At 43.9% G+C, this 17,916-nt stretch overlaps 1 protein-coding gene across 1 annotated transcript in view; it reads right to left on the bottom strand.

Moving 5' to 3' along the window:
- gjd1b (gap junction protein delta 1b) overlaps window positions 1-16,908 on the bottom strand; it is a 35,801-nt gene extending 18,893 nt beyond the window's left edge. The window contains exon 1 of the mRNA XM_021587648.3: window positions 15,473-16,908. Coding sequence (XP_021443323.1) covers window positions 15,473-15,543 — 71 coding nt within the window. The 5' untranslated portion in view covers window positions 15,544-16,908. The remainder of the gene's footprint in view (window positions 1-15,472) is intronic.
- Between the last annotated feature and the right edge of the window lie 1,008 nt (window positions 16,909-17,916).

Raw genomic sequence — 17,916 nt, 5'->3', positions numbered from 1 at the left:
TCCCCCATCAACACTTTTTAAACTTTTGGTGCCAGAGAGAATGACATAAGAGAGTAGTCAAGACGACTAGCCTGATTAAACCTCCGCCATGTATATCTCACTAGGTCAGGATATTTAAACCTCCATATATCCACTAATTCCAATATATCATTGACATTCATGATTTCCTTAAGTGCCTGAGGGTGATAGTTTGAAGTGTGATTTCCTTTACGGTCCATGTAGGTATTTAAAACCATATTAAAATCTCCCACCATAATAATAGAGTATAGTGTTGCTTGTAGAGTTTATATATTTTTAAATATATTTTCAAAGAAGCTTGGATCATCATTATTTGGACAGTATATATTAATGAGCCAAATCTGTTTATGGTCCAATAACATATTTAAAATCATCCATCTACCTTGAGGATCTGTTTGGACAATTTGCACATTTGGATCAAAATTACTGTTAATTAATATCATTACCCCTTTTGCATTTCTTTGCCCGTGGGAGAAATATATTTCGCCCCCCCCAGTTCTTTTTCCACAAACTTCATCTAAAATTGTTGAATGAGTTTCCTGTAAACAATAGACATTAGATTCCTTTTCTTTTAACCAGGTAAATACTGATCGTCTTTTTGTAACGTCTGCTTCCAACTCACACTCACCTAGATCCCCTGAACGCAGCTCACTCTCCAGATCCCAATCACCTGAATTCTGATCACCTGTTCACACACCTGTATGTCATTATCACACACTATTTAGTTCAGTTCTTTGCACCCCATCACTGTGAGGTATTGTTTGTTTTGTGACACACTTGTATTTAGAGTGCTGGGTTGCTTGTAATTTAATCGTCCTGTGTATGATAGTTTTGCCTGCCTCACTAATGATGCTTATTCCCTGCCTGTACCTTAGCCTGTCGGATTTCCTGCTATCAACCTCTTGCCTGATCTCCCGGACGTCATTACTAGCCTTTTCCCTGCCTGTACTGTTGCCTTTTTGGACCCCCTGTGTATGACCTTCTGCCTGCCCCTGGACCCAGTTACCTGCCTCCTCCTGTTGTCCTTTACAACTAAACACCTGCTGCGCCCCGGCGCTGTAACCAGCTCTCTGTCTCCCATCGTGTTCATTACTTTTCTTATCTGCTAAGCCATTACAATTATAACTGGCTATACTTATTTCACCAATTACCATAATGAGACACAAGTTTCAATTCTATTTATCATCATATGTTTGTAAACTCACCATTAAAAAGTAACATGATGATTGAGTTTCTATATAGCTGTGCCATGATATTTGCATTGCTACTAAGTAAACCTCCAATTGGTCCCCACTATTCCACCTGCTAAAATCCCTCCTCATCCCAAGTTGGGTTGTCATCCCAATGCCCGACAGACCACCCCCAACCCCCCAGATCCCATGGCTCCGGAGAGACCGTGACCCATCCTTCGAAAAGAGCACACAGTGCCACCCACAGAACAGAAGCAGATCAACCGCCAAATGCATTTCCATCACCCTCACTCGAACAATTATTGTGATTCATCCTATATTGTCCCTAACATCTTTTACTCCCTCGCAACAGTTGTGGGATATATATATATATACACACACACACACACACACACACACACACACACACACACACACACACACACACACACACACACACACACACACACACACACACTCAACCCCTTTCCCCCACAACAACCATAGACTCAGATTCTCAACAGTTGCACCACCCCAGAGCCCAATTCAAGAAAGGTCTTGATTTACGAATGCATATACAGTCGCAGCTGTATGAGAAGGCCTGCAAGACTGAGCCAAAAAAAAGGCAGAAATGGGTAGATTTGATTAACCATTGTCACGTCCTAGGTGATGGAGGTCAGATATACCCCTTTCCCATGTAACACCCACAACATGGTCCCCCGTAGTGACCATATTCCCAAACATCTCCATGCAGTCAGACCTTTGATTTTGTGCCACCATGGCCCCAATAATATGCCCCCTCTCTGAATGTCCGAGTGTGACCCCCTCGCCATGGGTTACTGCAGCTAGTGTTGCCAGCACTGCCGCTGCCTGGGTGGGGGCACCCCACCGGATAGGTACAAGGTCGTCAGGGTTCTCTTTAGCATCTTTAACAATTTCCTTTTATGTTATGCTCTCCCATCAGGGGGCTCTGGCTTTGCAGGACCAACCTGCCAGACTGGCTCTAAATCACGAGGGGACGCATTGACCGCATTTAGGTTGCATACAGGCCGCTTACAGCAGGCCCATAAAACAAATAGGAACTTCTCCTTAGTATCTGGGTCATTCAGGTGGGTGTCTAGGGTATAGGGTTGTGGACCATTCCCTCAATATAGGACCATAAATAAATAAATAAATTAACATTTACTTAAAAAATGTAGCTCCACATGATAGGACAATAAATACATTAGATGTATAATTCATTATAAAATGTATATCCCTCATCTGCACAAAATTGAAAGCTCTCTCGCAACCCCTGCTCACAGACATACATTGGTTCTGGGATATGCAACCATTTCCTTTCCCTGTCACTTAACGCCACACTTTACCCAAACACCAAAAAACACACACCACACCATCCATCTCAATACATCCACACATACCCACATACTGCGCCTTCTGTCTGCTGTGTTTTTTATCTCCACCATGTTGAATTAGTGCTTTTGTGTTCCAATTAGTTATATTTGAAGATAGATAGAAAAGCTAAACTCAGCAAAAAAAAGAAACGTACTCTCACTGTCAACTGTGTTTATTTTCAGCAAACTTAACATGTGTAAATATTTGTATGAACATAACAAGATAGCCATGGAGAATAGCCATGGAGTAGTCTTTGTGTCTCTGAACAATTGATTAACAATATACAGTTTGCAGAGCTAAGCGTTTCCCTTTCAATCTATTTTCCTTGAAAATTGGACACAGAACTTTGCGCCGTTCTGCAATTTCCTTCGGGAACTGATCATTCATGCCTATTTTCGTGCCAGCAAGTCATTTAACCAGGCTTTTAACCATTATTTTATCTTCAAAGAAAGCAAATTTGGCAACGATTTGCCGTTCATACCTCTGCTCGAAGTGGTGTACATGTTTGAGTTGGATTTTGTCAATAGCTTCGTGTCGGATCTGAAGCGCTGTAAGGAGGAACTCTCTAACTACACATTTAGGAACTTCTCATTCTTTCCCTTGGATACCTCTAAGTACCAAATTATCTCTCATGGATCTAGTCTGTATGTCAAGTAAGGCTTCTCTTAGAACGATGTTCTCCTTTTAAAGTTCATTAACTTCGGTTGCAATCTTATTGACTGAACCTTTTAGCTTGTTTGTGTCTTTCTCCAATGTCGCAGCTTTTTGTCACTCATCCCGAGGATCGCCTTCAACTCTTTTATATCCTTACTGACTAGTTCAAGTATACCCAGTTTGTCATTTATTGATTTTAACAGATTGGTTTCGACCTTTACCTTTCCCGGTGGTGAAAAGATTAAATCGTCTGTGTCTGTAGAAGAGTCACGTTTTCGTCTTGAGATAGGTTCCCCTGTCTTACTCTCTGTCATGTTGAGATAGGTTCCCCTGTCTTACTCTCCGTCATGTTGAGATAGGTTCCCCTGTCTTACTCTCCGTCATGTTGAGATAGGTTCCCCTGTCTTACTCTCCGTCATGTTGAGATAGGTTCCCCTGTCTTACTCTCCGTCATGTTGAGATAGGTTCCCCTGTCTTACTCTCTGTCATGTTGAGATAGGTTCCCCTGTCTTACTCTCCGTCATGTTGAGATAGGTTCCCCTGTCTTACTCTCCGTCATGTTGAGATAGGTTCCCCTGTCTTACTCTCTGTCATGTTATGATAGGTTCCCCTGTCTTACTCTCCGTCATGTTGAGATAGGTTCCCCTGTCTTACTCTCTGTCATGTTATGATAGGTTCCCCTGTCTTACTCTCTGTCATGTTGAGATAGGTTCCCCTGTCTTACTCTCCGTCATGTTGAGATAGGTTCCCCTGTCTTACTCTCCGTCATGTTGAGATAGGTTCCCCTGTCTTACTCTCTGTCATGTTGAGATAGGTTCCCCTGTCTTACTCTCCGTCATGTTGAGATAGGTTCCCCTGTCTTACTCTCCGTCATGTTGAGATAGGTTCCCCTGTCTTACTCTCCGTCATGTTGAGATAGGTTCCCCTGTCTTACTCTCCGTCATGTTGAGATAGGTTCCCCTGTCTTACTCTCCGTCATGTTGAGATAGGTTCCCCTGTCTTACTCTCCGTCATGTTGAGATAGGTTCCCCTGTCTTACTCTCCGTCATGTTGAGATAGGTTCCCCTGTCTTACTCTCCGTCATGTTGAGATAGGTTCCCCTGTCTTACTCTCTGTCATGTTATGATAGGTTCCCCTGTCTTACTCTCCGTCATGTTGAGATAGGTTCCCCTGTCTTACTCTCCGTCATGTTGAGATAGGTTCCCCTGTCTTACTCTCCGTCATGTTGAGATAGGTTCCCCTGTCTTACTCTCCGTCATGTTGAGATAGGTTCCCCTGTCTTACTCTCCGTCATGTTGAGATAGGTTCCCCTGTCTTACTCTCTGTCATGTTATGATAGGTTCCCCTGTCTTACTCTCTGTCATGTTGAGATAGGTTCCCCTGTCTTACTCTCCGTCATGTTGAGATAGGTTCCCCTGTCTTACTCTCCGTCATGTTGAGATAGGTTCCCCTGTCTTACTCTCCGTCATGTTGAGATAGGTTCCCCTGTCTTACTCTCCGTCATGTTGAGATAGGTTCCCCTGTCTTACTCTCCGTCATGTTGAGATAGGTTCCCCTGTCTTACTCTCCGTCATGTTGAGATAGGTTCCCCTGTCTTACTCTCCGTCATGTTGAGATAGGTTCCCCTGTCTTACTCTCCGTCATGTTGAGATAGGTTCCCCTGTCTTACTCTCCGTCATGTTGAGATAGGTTCCCCTGTCTTACTCTCCGTCATGTTGAGATAGGTTCCCCTGTCTTACTCTCCGTCATGTTGAGATAGGTTCCCCTGTCTTACTCTCCGTCATGTTGAGATAGGTTCCCCTGTCTTACTCTCCGTCATGTTGAGATAGGTTCCCCTGTCTTACTCTCCGTCATGTTGAGATAGGTTCCCCTGTCTTACTCTCTGTCATGTTATGATAGGTTCCCCTGTCTTACTCTCCGTCATGTTGAGATAGGTTCCCCTGTCTTACTCTCCGTCATGTTGAGATAGGTTCCCCTGTCTTACTCTCCGTCATGTTGAGATAGGTTCCCCTGTCTTACTCTCCGTCATGTTGAGATAGGTTCCCCTGTCTTACTCTCCGTCATGTTGAGATAGGTTCCCCTGTCTTACTCTCCGTCATGTTGAGATAGGTTCCCCTGTCTTACTCTCCGTCATGTTTGGGTGTTGCTTGTTTTGCTAATATTTGTCAATACATTTCTCTAGTCTTAAGATTTGTTTTGCGTTGTTATCCAGATTGAAGGTTTTTACCCACCAGATTGTGAAGTGCTAATATTTAGTCTAACTTACCGATATTGAATATTGCGTTTTTATCTTGAGGTGATCTACATTGCTGTGTTCAGAACGCCATCTTGCTCCTGTCACTACTCATTAAGTGTCTGGCTCAACCTCTTCTAATCTTGGTGACCTTGTTGTGGTGTTTCACCAGGACATCTGGATACAGCCAGTCAGACAGACCCCCATTGAGAGAAAAACACTCAGAATGTAACACTTGTGTATAGGAGATCTTACACCTTTTCACAGTGACATGGTTTATCCAAACACGCATCCACACACTCGTACACATAAGACAAGGGTTTATCTGTATGACTTTAACAGTGATGACAGGAAGATTAGCATTAAAGGATTGTAAGTTCGGGAATAACAGAAAGAAAAGATGAAACGTGTGAGAGGAGGATTGGGTTTTGGGAGGAAAGAGTGAAAAGAGGGTGGGATTGGCACGCTGGAGAAGTTGGCTCTGCACGGGTGAATCCCGGATTCAACTGTACCGGGCAGATGGCATGGTGGCGGTGGGCTTATGGTATGGGCAGGCATAAACTACGGACAATGAACAGAATCAGATTTAATATTGCAGATAGATTTTAGCTTCCATCAATGTAATTGTCTGCATAATTTCCAATCCCATATATCTTTTATTGTAAGTATGTACATATACATACAGTACTAGTCAAAAGTTTGGACACACCTAGTCATTCAAGGGTTTTTCTTTATTTTACAATTTTCTACATTGTAGAATAATAATGAAGACATCAAAACTATGAAATAACACATATGGAATTATGTAGTAACCAAAAAAGTGTTAAACACATTTTAGATTCTTCAAAGCAGCCACCCTTTTCCTTGATGACAGCTTTGCACCATATTGGAATTCTCTCAACCAGCTTCATGAGGAATGCTTTTCCAACAGTCTTGAACGAGTTCCCACATATGCTGAGCACTTGTTGGCTGCGTTTCCTTCACTCTGCGGTACGACTCATCCCAAACCCTCACAATTGGGTTGAGGTGTGAGGTGTGTTTTGGGTCATTGTTCTGTTGAAAAACAAATGATAGTCCCAAGTGCAATCCAGATCCAATGGCATATCGCTGCAGAATTCTGTGGGAGCCATGCAGGTTAAGTGTGTCTTGAATAGTAGAGGTAACTATGGGTCTTCCTTTCCTGTGGCGGTACTCATGAGAGCCAGTTTCATCATAGCGCTTGATGGTTTTTGCGACTGCACTTGAAGAAACTTTCAAAGTTCTTGACGTATTCAGAATTGACTGACTTCATATCTTAAAGTACTGATGGACTGTCATTTTTCTTTGCTTATTTGAGCTATTCTTGCCACGATATGGACTTGGTCTTTTACCAGATAGGACTATCTTCTGTATACCACCCCTACCTTGTCACAACACAACTGATTGGCTCAAACGCATTAAGAAGGAAAGAAATTCCACATATGAACTTTTAACAAGGCACACCTGTTAATTGAAATGCATTCTAGGTGACTACTTCATGCAGCTGGTTGAGAGAATGCCAAGAGTTTGCAAAGCTGTCATCAATGCAAATGGTGGCTACTACAGTGCATTGCGAAAGTATTCGGCCCCCTTGAACTTTGCGACCTTTTACCACATTTCAGGCTTCAAACATAAAGATATAAAACTGTATTTTTTTGTGAAGAATCAACAACAAGTGGGACACAATCATGAAGTGGAACGACATTTATTGGATATTTCAAACTTTTTTAACAAATCAAAAACTGAAAAATTGGGCGTGCAAAATTATTCAGCCCCCTTAAGTTAATACTTTGTAGCGCCACCTTTTGCTGCGATTACAGCTGTAAGTCGCTTGGGGTATGTCTCTATCAGTTTTGCACATCGAGAGACTGACATTTTTTCCCATTCCTCCTTGCAAAACAGCTCGAGCTCAGTGAGGTTGGATGGAGAGCATTTGTGAACAGCAGTTTTCAGTTCTTTCCACAGATTCTCGATTGGATTCAGGTCTGGACTTTGACTTGGCCATTCTAACACCTGGATATGTTTATTTTTGAACCATTCCATTGTAGATTTTGCTTTATGTTTTGGATCATTGTCTTGTTGGAAGACAAATCTCCATCCCAGTCTCAGGTCTTTTGCAGACTCCATCAGGTTTTCTTCCAGAATGGTCCTGTATTTGGCTCCACCCATCTTCCCATCAATTTTAACCATCTTCCCTGTCCCTGCTGAAGAAAAGCAGGCCCAAACCATGATGCTGCCACCACCACGTTTGACAGTGGGGATGGTGTGTTCAGGGTGATGAGCTGTGTTGCTTTTACGCCAAACATAACGTTTTGCATTGTTGCCAAAAAGTTCAATTTTGGTTTCATCTGACCAGAGCACCTTCTTCCACATGTTTGTTGTGTCTCCCAGGTGGCTTGTGGCAAACTTTAAATGACACTTTTTATGGATATCTTTAAGAAATGGCTTTCTTCTTGCCACTCTTCCATAAAGGCCAGATTTGTGCAATATACGACTGATTGTTGTCCTATGGACAGAGTCTCCCACCTCAGCTGTAGATCTCTGCAGTTCATCCAGAGTGATCATGGGCCTCTTGGCTGCATCTCTGATCAGTCTTCTCCTTGTATGAGCTGAAAGTTTAGAGGGACGGCCAGGTCTTGGTAGGTTTGCAGTGGTCTGATACTCCTTCCATTTCAATATTATCGCTTGCACAGTGCTCCTTGGGATGTTTAAAGCTTGGGAAATATTTTTGTATCCAAATCCGGCTTTAAACTTCTTCACAACAGTATCTCGGACCTGCCTGGTGTGTTCCTTATTCTTCATGATGCTCTCTGCGCTTTTAACGGACCTCTGAGACTATCATAGTGCAGGTGCATTTATACGGAGACTTGATTACACACAGGTGGATTGTATTTATCATCATTAGTAATTTAGGTCAACATTGGATCATTCAGAGATCCTCACTGAACTTCTGGAGAGAGTTTGCTGCACTGAAAGTAAAGGGGCTGAATAATTTTGCACGCCCAATTTTTCAGTTTTGGATTAGTTAAAAAAGTTTTAAATATCCAATAAATGTCGTTCCACTTCATGATTGTGTCCCACTTGTTGTTGATTCTTCACAAAAAAATACAGTTTTATATCTTTATGTTTGAAGCCTGAAATGTGGCAAAAGGTTGCAAAGTTCAAGGGGGCCGAATACTTTCGCAATGCACTGTATGAAAAATCTCAGATATGTTTAGATTTTTTTAACACGTTTTTTGGGGTTACTACATGTTTCCATGTGTTATTTCATAGTTTTGATGTCTTCACTATTATTCTATAATGTAGAAATTGTAAAAATAAAGAAAAACCCTGGAATGAGTAGGTGTGTCCAAACTTTTGGCTTGTACTGTATATATATATTTTGTATATATCTTTTCCTTTATTATGTTCCCCTAACCCTACCACTCCTCCCCTAATTGGACCAAACTAATGGACAACAACACTTAGGGTTCTACTTCGCAAGTGTCGCAGTGGTCTAAGGCACTGCATCTCAGCGCTTGAGGCGTCACTACAGACACCCTGGTTCAAATCTAGGCTGTATCACAACCAGCTGTGATTGGGAGTCCCATAGGGTGGCGCATAATGGGCCCAGCGTCGTCTGGATTTGGCCGGGGTAGGCCGTCATTGTAAATAAGAATTTGTTTTGAACTGACTTGCATAGTTAAATAAAGTTTACATTTATACATACTATATACATTTTACAGACACAATGTATTTTACACTAGTTCTCTTTTTTGAGTTTTTAATCTCATCCTTCAGCTACCCTAAACCCCTCCCATCTATCTCTGAACACCATCCAGTTTAAATTTTTATTTGCCATCTATTTTTCAACTGTGCTGTGATGTTTCACAAAAGCTCTGAACCTTTCCAATTGCATTTTATCTATGGCTATTTGAGTGCCCAGAGATACCGTGACGAGATCCTGAGGCCCATAACCGTGCCATTCATCCCCCGCCATCACCTCATGTTTCAGCATGATATTGTACCCCATGTCGCAAGGATCTGTACACAATTCCTGGAAGCTGACAATGTCCCAGTTCTTCCATGGCCTGTATACCCACCAGACATGTCACCAATTGAGCATGTGTGGGATGCTCTGGATCAATGTGTAAAACAGCATGTTCCAGTTCCCACCAAATCCAGCAACTTTGCACGGCCATTGAAGAGGAGTGGGACAACATTCTACAGGCCCCAATCAACAGCCTGATCAACTCTATGCAAAGGAGATGTGTCACGCTGCATGAGGCAAATGGTGGTCACACCAGATACTGACTGGTTTTCTGATCTGTGACCAATTGATGCATATCTGTATTCCCAGTCATGTGAAATCCATAGATTAGGGCCTAGTGAATTTATTTCCATTGACTGATTTCCTCATATGAACTGTAACTCAATAAAACTTTTGAAATTGTTACATGTTGCGTTTATATTTTTGTTCAGTGTAGTTTTTGGTAAAAACATTTTTAAAGACTGTAAAATCACCAGGAATTCAGCAAAACAATAATAATTTAGGAAGTCTGTTCCCAATTATTCCCACAAATAAAATAAAAAAGAGGTATGTGATCGTGTCTCAATGTAAGAGATATAACGATTGTTATTTTCAAATACAATCTCCTTTTGGTGTTCTTAGGTGTTGTCAATTTAAAGTGGAAAACGTTTTCTAATTATTTTCCAGCCCTACGACCATTCCCTCCGATCTAGTTGCCTACCCCTGATGTAAGGGGAAGAAGAGACTGTAAACACTCTAGGGGCCAATGTATCTGAAATGAGGACGGTAATAAATAGACCTGTGGGGGACTCCGCAAGGTACGGGCCCTCTAACGCACGCACGCACGCGCACGCGCGCGCGCGCGCACGCGCACACACACACACACACACACACACACACACACACACACACACACACACACACACACACACACACACACACACACCGATGTGCTCTCTCAGTGCTCTCTCCCCTAAATAGCCATTACCTCACAGCTCCCTGACTCCAATACTCTCACCGGAGCTGAACACAGACCTGTGGAAGCCCTCACACTGATTCAACTGAACGATCAGTGGTTAAAAGAAGTCGGAGCTACATGGAGCCATGCTCCAGCAAAGGGAAAATCATATTTTTATCCAAAATAACATGTCCATCCAACTCTAAACAATCACTTTATCCAACTAAAAAAAAAGTATGTTTATCCAACTCAAAAAATTATATTTATCCAACTAAAAAAATGATGTTTATCCAACTCAAATGACTGCACTGAAACGTGTTTAGATGACCTGTACTTTAGTATAAGCTATGTGTTTGTGTGTTTATACACTGATTCATGTCTACCATACACTGTAGATGTGTTTGTGTGTTTATACACTGATTCATGTCTACCATACACTGTAGATGTGTTTGTGTGTTTCTACACTGATTCATGTCTACTATACACTGTAGATGTGTTTGTGCATGTTTGGAGCACAGGGGGTCTAGTCCTCTTCCCCTTCCTCATCGGTGACACAGATGCATATTGATTTCAGAGAGCCTGCTGAGAAACCATGCTGACTGACAGTACAGGAAGAGAACATGGTACACACACACACACAAACACACACACACACATACACAACAAAGACCCCCAATCTTTTGCTCACACACATATGCTGCCCTTCTAACCCAAAGCTGCCCACGCAGCAAAAGCACACAAACAGTGTGTACTATATTATGCTATGTCTAATACGCAATGACATTGCCCTGAGGCAAGGCACAGAGAATGCCATGCCATTGAGGCTAGCTCCTCTACCAATAGTAAGTATGGTAGACCCTGTTTCTGGAAGCCATAGTTTGGTCTGGTTGTTTCAGCGCTACTATGATTAATAAGTAACTACAACAAATCCATCAGGTAAGAATATCATACTGATTGGTGTCCAACCACATGGTTTCCATCAGGTTTAACCTGACAGGAGCATGGGTTCCCTCGCATGGGTTCCTCGCATGGGTTCCCTCGCATGGGTTTCTCGCATGGGTTCCCTCGCATGGGTTCCCTCGCATGGGTTCCTCGCATGGGTTTCATTGCATGGGTTCCCTCGCATGGGTTCCCTCGCATGTTCCATTTCCTACTCCTTTATCCAAGTCTAACCCAACTCAAAATAATAAGTTAATCAAATTGTATCTAATAATAATTTGATCTAACTCAAAACAACATGTTTTACCAACTCCTACTCCCCTTGTCAGTTGCTGTCTACAATGTTTTCCACCAACTGTACAACGTGTTCATTAGTCATGAAGCTGGGTTATAGCCAAGACATTATGATCTCTGCCTGTTTTGAGGATCTTCCTTCCAACAATGGGTATCAGTGTCGAGATCAGAGGTTGGTTGTGGCCAGTGTTCAGTCACGCTCTCTCCCTCTCCAGCCTGCATATCAATGGAAGGAAGCCACTATCTGATCTCAGCCAGGAATTGTATTTATAATAATATGATAAATCATATGCACACACACACACACACACACACACACACACACACACACACACACACACACACACACACACACACACACACACACACACACACACACACACACACACACTGCATTGGGAAAGGAGTGTGGCATCTCTCCTGCAAATGTACACAAACACATCTGTGTGTGTTAATACTAATGCGATTAATGTGATTTGTATTGAAAAGCAGCCAGTTTGTTTTCGAGTCGTCCCGAGGGAATGCACAGTGGCATCACCAGGGGGAACAAGGGAGCCATGATGCTTCCTTCCTTATTTCCTCACATCTTCAGACAGTGACCAATGAAGAGCCCCAAACCATAGTAGAAGGACCAATCAGAGACTTGTGCTCAGGGGGATTCCCAGTTTCCACAATGTTTCTAAACAGCGATGATACCAAGGTCAGATGTCATGTCATGGAGAGCCATCGCTCTTTATGGCGGCTGAACGATAGTGAATATTAGAAAAAAGGGTGCCAAAGGGTTCTTAAGTTTTCCCTATAGGAGAACCCTTTCTGGTTCTAGGTCGAACCCTTTTGGGTTTCAAGTAGAACTCTTTGGAAAGGGCTCTACATGGAACCCAAAAAGGTTCTACCTGGAACCAAAAGGGTACATCCTAGAACCAAAAAGGGTTCTTCAAAGGGTTCTCCTATGGGGACAGGTGATGAACTCTTTTAGGTTCTAGATAGCAATTTTCTTCTAAGAGTGTAGCAATGGATGAAAAGCAAACATGACCAAATGAGTCGGCTACAGAACAGTACAGACAATTGCTTTAACTCTAACTCCAATAAGCCCTCTTGCTGAAGTTCCTATTACCATCTTACCCTTTAATACAATTGCCAGAGAGAGATAGAGAGAGAGAGTACACTGGTTCTGTAACCATATAAATATAACTACTAGAACAGACACTAGAATGTGGAAATCAGAACAATTACTTGAAAAGGCGATTACCGTTCTAGTAATTGTATTTCTATGACTGTAACCGGCCTCTGCAGACTAAAGCAATGGCGCCTGCCTCTGTCTGTTACAGTGTGAATAACACTTTGCTCTCACTCCTTCTAGCGTGGGTGACTAATTCAGATGATCAGTGTGGATCATGAATGAGTAGGGGAGGCGTGATCATTCATAGCACTGCTACCAGATACAGGCTGACTGGTCTGTCTCCTAATGGAAGCACACATCTGGGGAAGCCAGGGGTCAGGCAGCCAGGGGTCAGGCACTACACATATTACACTCTAATTCTATAGTGCTAGTCCTAGAGGAACATTCATATAGACATATCAATGGACACTGATTATGATAGTGTTATGTGTGGGTTATGAATGTGTTATGAAGTCCTTATGTAGGTACCCTTCAAACAATGTGTCACCCTATAATGAATGTGCTGAATAGCTGATAATGTAATTTATACACTCAAAGTATCTAATATTGTATGACAAATTATGGACCACCAGCTTTTGGGCCCAGTACTGTATTATGAAGTAGACTCTCTCTCTCTCTCTCTCTCCCTCTCCCTCTCCCTCTCCCTCTCCCTCTCCCTCTCCCTCTCTCTCTCTCTCTCTCTCTCTCTCTCTCTCTCTCTCTATCTTAGTCTCTCTCTCTCTCCCTCTCTCTCTCTCTCTCGTTTCACTTTTAAGCCTCCACTACATTAGGACAACCAATGACATAAGACCCTCGCAATTCATTTGTGATATAATTCAGAACACATATGTAATATAATGATATACTAACTCCCAATCTAGATATGAATGAGATGTATCTTTACTCAGTAACAACATGTACATCCCAAATGACACCCTATTCCCTTTATAGTATCCTACTTACGACTATGGTCCATAGGGCTCGGTTCAAAAGTAGTACACTGAGTGTACAAAACATTAGGAACACCTGCTCTTTCCATGACATAGACTGGCCAGGTGAATCCAGGTGAAAGCTATGATCCCTTACTAATGTCACTTGTTAAATCCACTTCAATCAGTGTAGATGAAGGGGAGGAGACAGGTTAAAGAAGGATTTTTACGCTTTGAGACAGATTGTGTATGTGTGCCATTGAGGGTGAATGGGGCAAGACAAAAGACGTAAGTGCCTTTGAATGAGGTATGGTAGTAGGTGCGAAGCGCCGCGGTTTGTGTCAAGAACTACAATGCTACTGGGTTTTTCACTCTCAACAGTTTCCATTGTGTATCTAGAATGGTCCACCACCCAAAGGACATCTAGCCAACTTGACACAACTGTGGGAAGCAATGGAGTCAACAATGGACCAGCCTCTCTGTGGAACACTTTCGACACCTTGTAGAGTCCCTGCCCTGATGAATTGAGGCTGTTCTGATGGCAAAAGGGGAAGGTGCAACTCAATATTAGGAAGATGTGGATAGGCAAGCCAAATGAGAACACTTTCTACTGCAGTCTTGGAGCATTCATTTATCTTTATGCAGATGTCAGGGAGGACCAATGACCACACTGCCCATAATGAGGACACAACCAACCCTACAGCCTTCTGTAGTGACTTCCCAGAGGACTAGACACCATAGCAGAGGACTAGACACCATTTCCTGTTGCATGCAGCTCTGAGAAAACAAGCTCTCTGACGACTACCACACATAGAACATCACACTCTATCAAAGAGTAAGAGAAAGTGTGAGAGAGAAAGTAGCGAGAGAGAGTGTGTGTGTGTGTGTGTGTGTGAGAAAGAGAGAACGAGAGAACGAGAGAGAGAGGAGAAAGTGAGAGGAATGGACTGGACGAAAGTCAAACAAGGTCTCTGCATCCTCGTGCTGTTCTAAACTCTGACAGCTGAAGCCCCTCTGACCAATGTCATCACTCCTCCCCCTCGTTCTCCCCCCTCCATTCCCACCCTCCCATCATCATCCCATCACTTTGTCGACAGGATTTAAACAAAGCCTCTCAGTTTCTGATCAGCCACTTTGGACAGGAAGCCACAGACTCAATCAGACCATTTTTGCAACACATAGAGATGACACGCAGAGGGGAAGCTCCATTGAGAGCCTCAAACTGACCATACAGAAGAGAATATCCTCGCAATAAGCCCCTTATCCAATACCTAGCATCATCCCCATCAAAACCAATAGAGGATAGTGCCCTTTGCGGCCAACAGCAGAGACATTGACTATCAATCTGCCCATTTAAAATGGTAATGTAATGTTTTATTTAATTTTTGTTTTATTTTAATGTCATAGCCATTGTGTTTGCGATTGAGCCTTCGGAATGGAAACCAAAGACAAATTGAATGGGACAGTAAAGCTTTTGAATGTCATGTAATTTAACGTCTAGATCAGGCAAATTCAAATCTGGACTTTGAAGCCAGTTCCACGCTGATTTTCATTCTTTCCCACTAACCAGGGACTGATAATGACCTGGGACACCAGGTGCGTGCAATTAATTATCAGGTAGAACAGAATCGGCAGTACTCTGGACCTGCAGGCTCAGATTTGAATACCTCTGCTCTAGATATCAGTATGCTGCTTACCTTCCGATCATGGTGGAATGCTGCTGGACGGCAGCCTCCAGAAGGCGCTCCAGGATGGTCCACTCCCCCATGATGGCCGTGGTTACTCCTCTGGGTACAGGAACCCCGCTGTTGGCCCTCACTCTGGGCTTTGAGGTGCCCTAGGCCCACGTGCGTCTACCCACCGGAGGGGAAGAGAGAGCGCTGCTGCTGGGTGGGACTGGGGGCCGAGGGCGTCCTCTACTACAGCTCACTGGGCCCCCATAGCTGCCTGATGGACATCCCTGGACCCCCGCTGCGCTGACCTGAGATGACTGGACGGGTGCTTCTCTGTATGCCGCTGTGCAGACGCACACATACAAACTCTGTATCTGGTGGCAGAGTTGGTGTCCCTGTTTTCACTTGTTCTCTCCTCACGTGGGCTCTCTCTCTTTGTGAACTTGCCCTCTAGGTGTACCTGGCCTCTCTACCTATCTCTGTCTCCAGCTGCCCTGCTTCTTTCACACAGACAAACACACACACACAGCTGCCCCTGCTCGCTACCACAACACACGTAGACACACTCTCTCCCCAGCTGTCGTAATCCCTCAGCCACTGTGCTATGTCTGATAAAACACCACCCAACACAATGAAACCAAACTCACACACTCTAAATGCCCTGCCATGCACTGAGACTTACAGTGTGCAGGAACAGTGATCCATCGCACCCAGTCTCACAAGCACACTCCTTCACGCTCACACACTCGCACTCGGTCCTCAACAGTCAAAGATCAGCGTCTGTCTTCTCTCTCCACTCCTCCCTCATCCTCCTCTTCCCTCCCTCCACTCTGTCTCTCCTCCGTCCTGTCTCTCTCTCCTTCCCTGTGGCTAGTCTTGTGCTTCTCTGCCTCTCTCTCCCTCTCCCTCTCTCCTCGTTGTGTTCACACCGTCAGCGGTGGAGTAGTATAGCTCTCTCTCTCTCTCGTTTACTCTCTCGCTCTCCCCCTCTCACTCTGGCAGAGAGCGAGAGTGAATAAGGAAAGCTCCTCACTGGTTTCTCTCAGCGTGCTAGAGGAATGATAGCTCTTCTTCTTCTCCCTCCCTCTGCTGCTTCTCTGCCTTAATCTAGTTTCCCCTCACAGTTTGATACTCTCTGTCTCCACCTTCTCCACCTGCCCACTCCCTCTCTCTCTCTCTCTCTCTCTCTCTCTCTCTCACTCCCTTTCTCTTTCTCTCTCTCTCTCTCACTCCCTTTCTCTCTCTCTCTCTCTCTCTCTCTCACTCCCTTTCTCTTTCTCTCTCTCTCTCTCGCTCACTCTCTCTCTCTTACTCTTTCTCGCTCACTCTCTCTCTCTCTCTCGCTCTCTCTCTCTCTCTCGCTCTCTCTCTCTCTCACTCTCTCTCTTACTCTCTCTCGCTCACTCTCTCTCTCTCTCACTCCCTTTCTCTTTCTCTCCCTCTCTCTCTCTTACTCTCTCTCGCTCACTCTCTCTCTCTCACTCCCTTTATCTTTCTCTCTCTCTCTCTCTCTTTCACTCTCTTTCTCTTACTCTTTCGCTCTTTGCCTGCAGGCACCCGGCTCGTGCGTGTGTCCAGAAGATTAGAGAGAGGAATCATCGCTCTGCACATCCCTCCATCCTTCGCTCTGTTTATCCCCTCCTCTCTCTCATCTCTCAGTGTTCCACTCCAATTACAACACAACCGACACACAAACCATTTCCCTTTATCACTCTCATCCTGCCTTGCTTTTCCTCCATTTTCCGCACCTACTGGCGTGACTGGTCAACCTTCCTTTCCCCTTTTCTACCTCTCCTCTCATCTCACCTTTTGTGTGTACACAGAGCGTTCACATTGACAACTGTGTTTATTGGCACTGGCATGGTGTTGGGGGATGTAGAAGACTGTCATGGTCACCTTCGCTGTTGTGGCCACCCTCAAATGCACAAACACTTGCTAAGTCTGGTGGAATGCGAACATACAGATGACCCCACACAAGACTGAAGGCGTATGTGTGTGTGTGTGGGTGTGGGTGTGTGTGTTGGAATTAAAGAGAGACAAGATTTAACAAAGAGATTTGACGTTTGAAGCAGCTTGCAGTTTCTATATTTGACATTTGGAGAAACGTGGAAAAAGTCTAATTCTGCAGTGACTTTGAACCTAGACCAGATGATGCTCTCTCTCTCTCTCTTCATGCATAACCCTTTCTAAGCAGGAAATTACATCACAATGGGAGTGGAGTGCCCGAGGCCTTTACAAGGTGTATATACTAGTGTGTCTGTGTATCATCAGCTGGACACCAGCACAGACGCCGGACTGGGAGGACTCATGGAGAGCAGTCACAAGGATCCAGACCCTTATCCTCCCTGGTGAATACAGACGTGGGATCTGACTTGTAAGCTACTGTATGTACACAGTTCATATCACTATGTTACCCATCCTCTCACATTCATGGGAGCATCCACTGTGAGGTTCAGGTGAAGATTAGA

Source organism: Oncorhynchus mykiss, chromosome 27 (assembly GCF_057628025.1).
Source record: "Oncorhynchus mykiss isolate SJ-2025 chromosome 27, ASM5762802v1, whole genome shotgun sequence".
NCBI classification, from domain to species: domain Eukaryota; kingdom Metazoa; phylum Chordata; class Actinopteri; order Salmoniformes; family Salmonidae; genus Oncorhynchus; species Oncorhynchus mykiss.
Note: the sequence above shows the minus strand (reverse complement) of the source record. Positions and strands in the feature narration are given on the sequence as shown.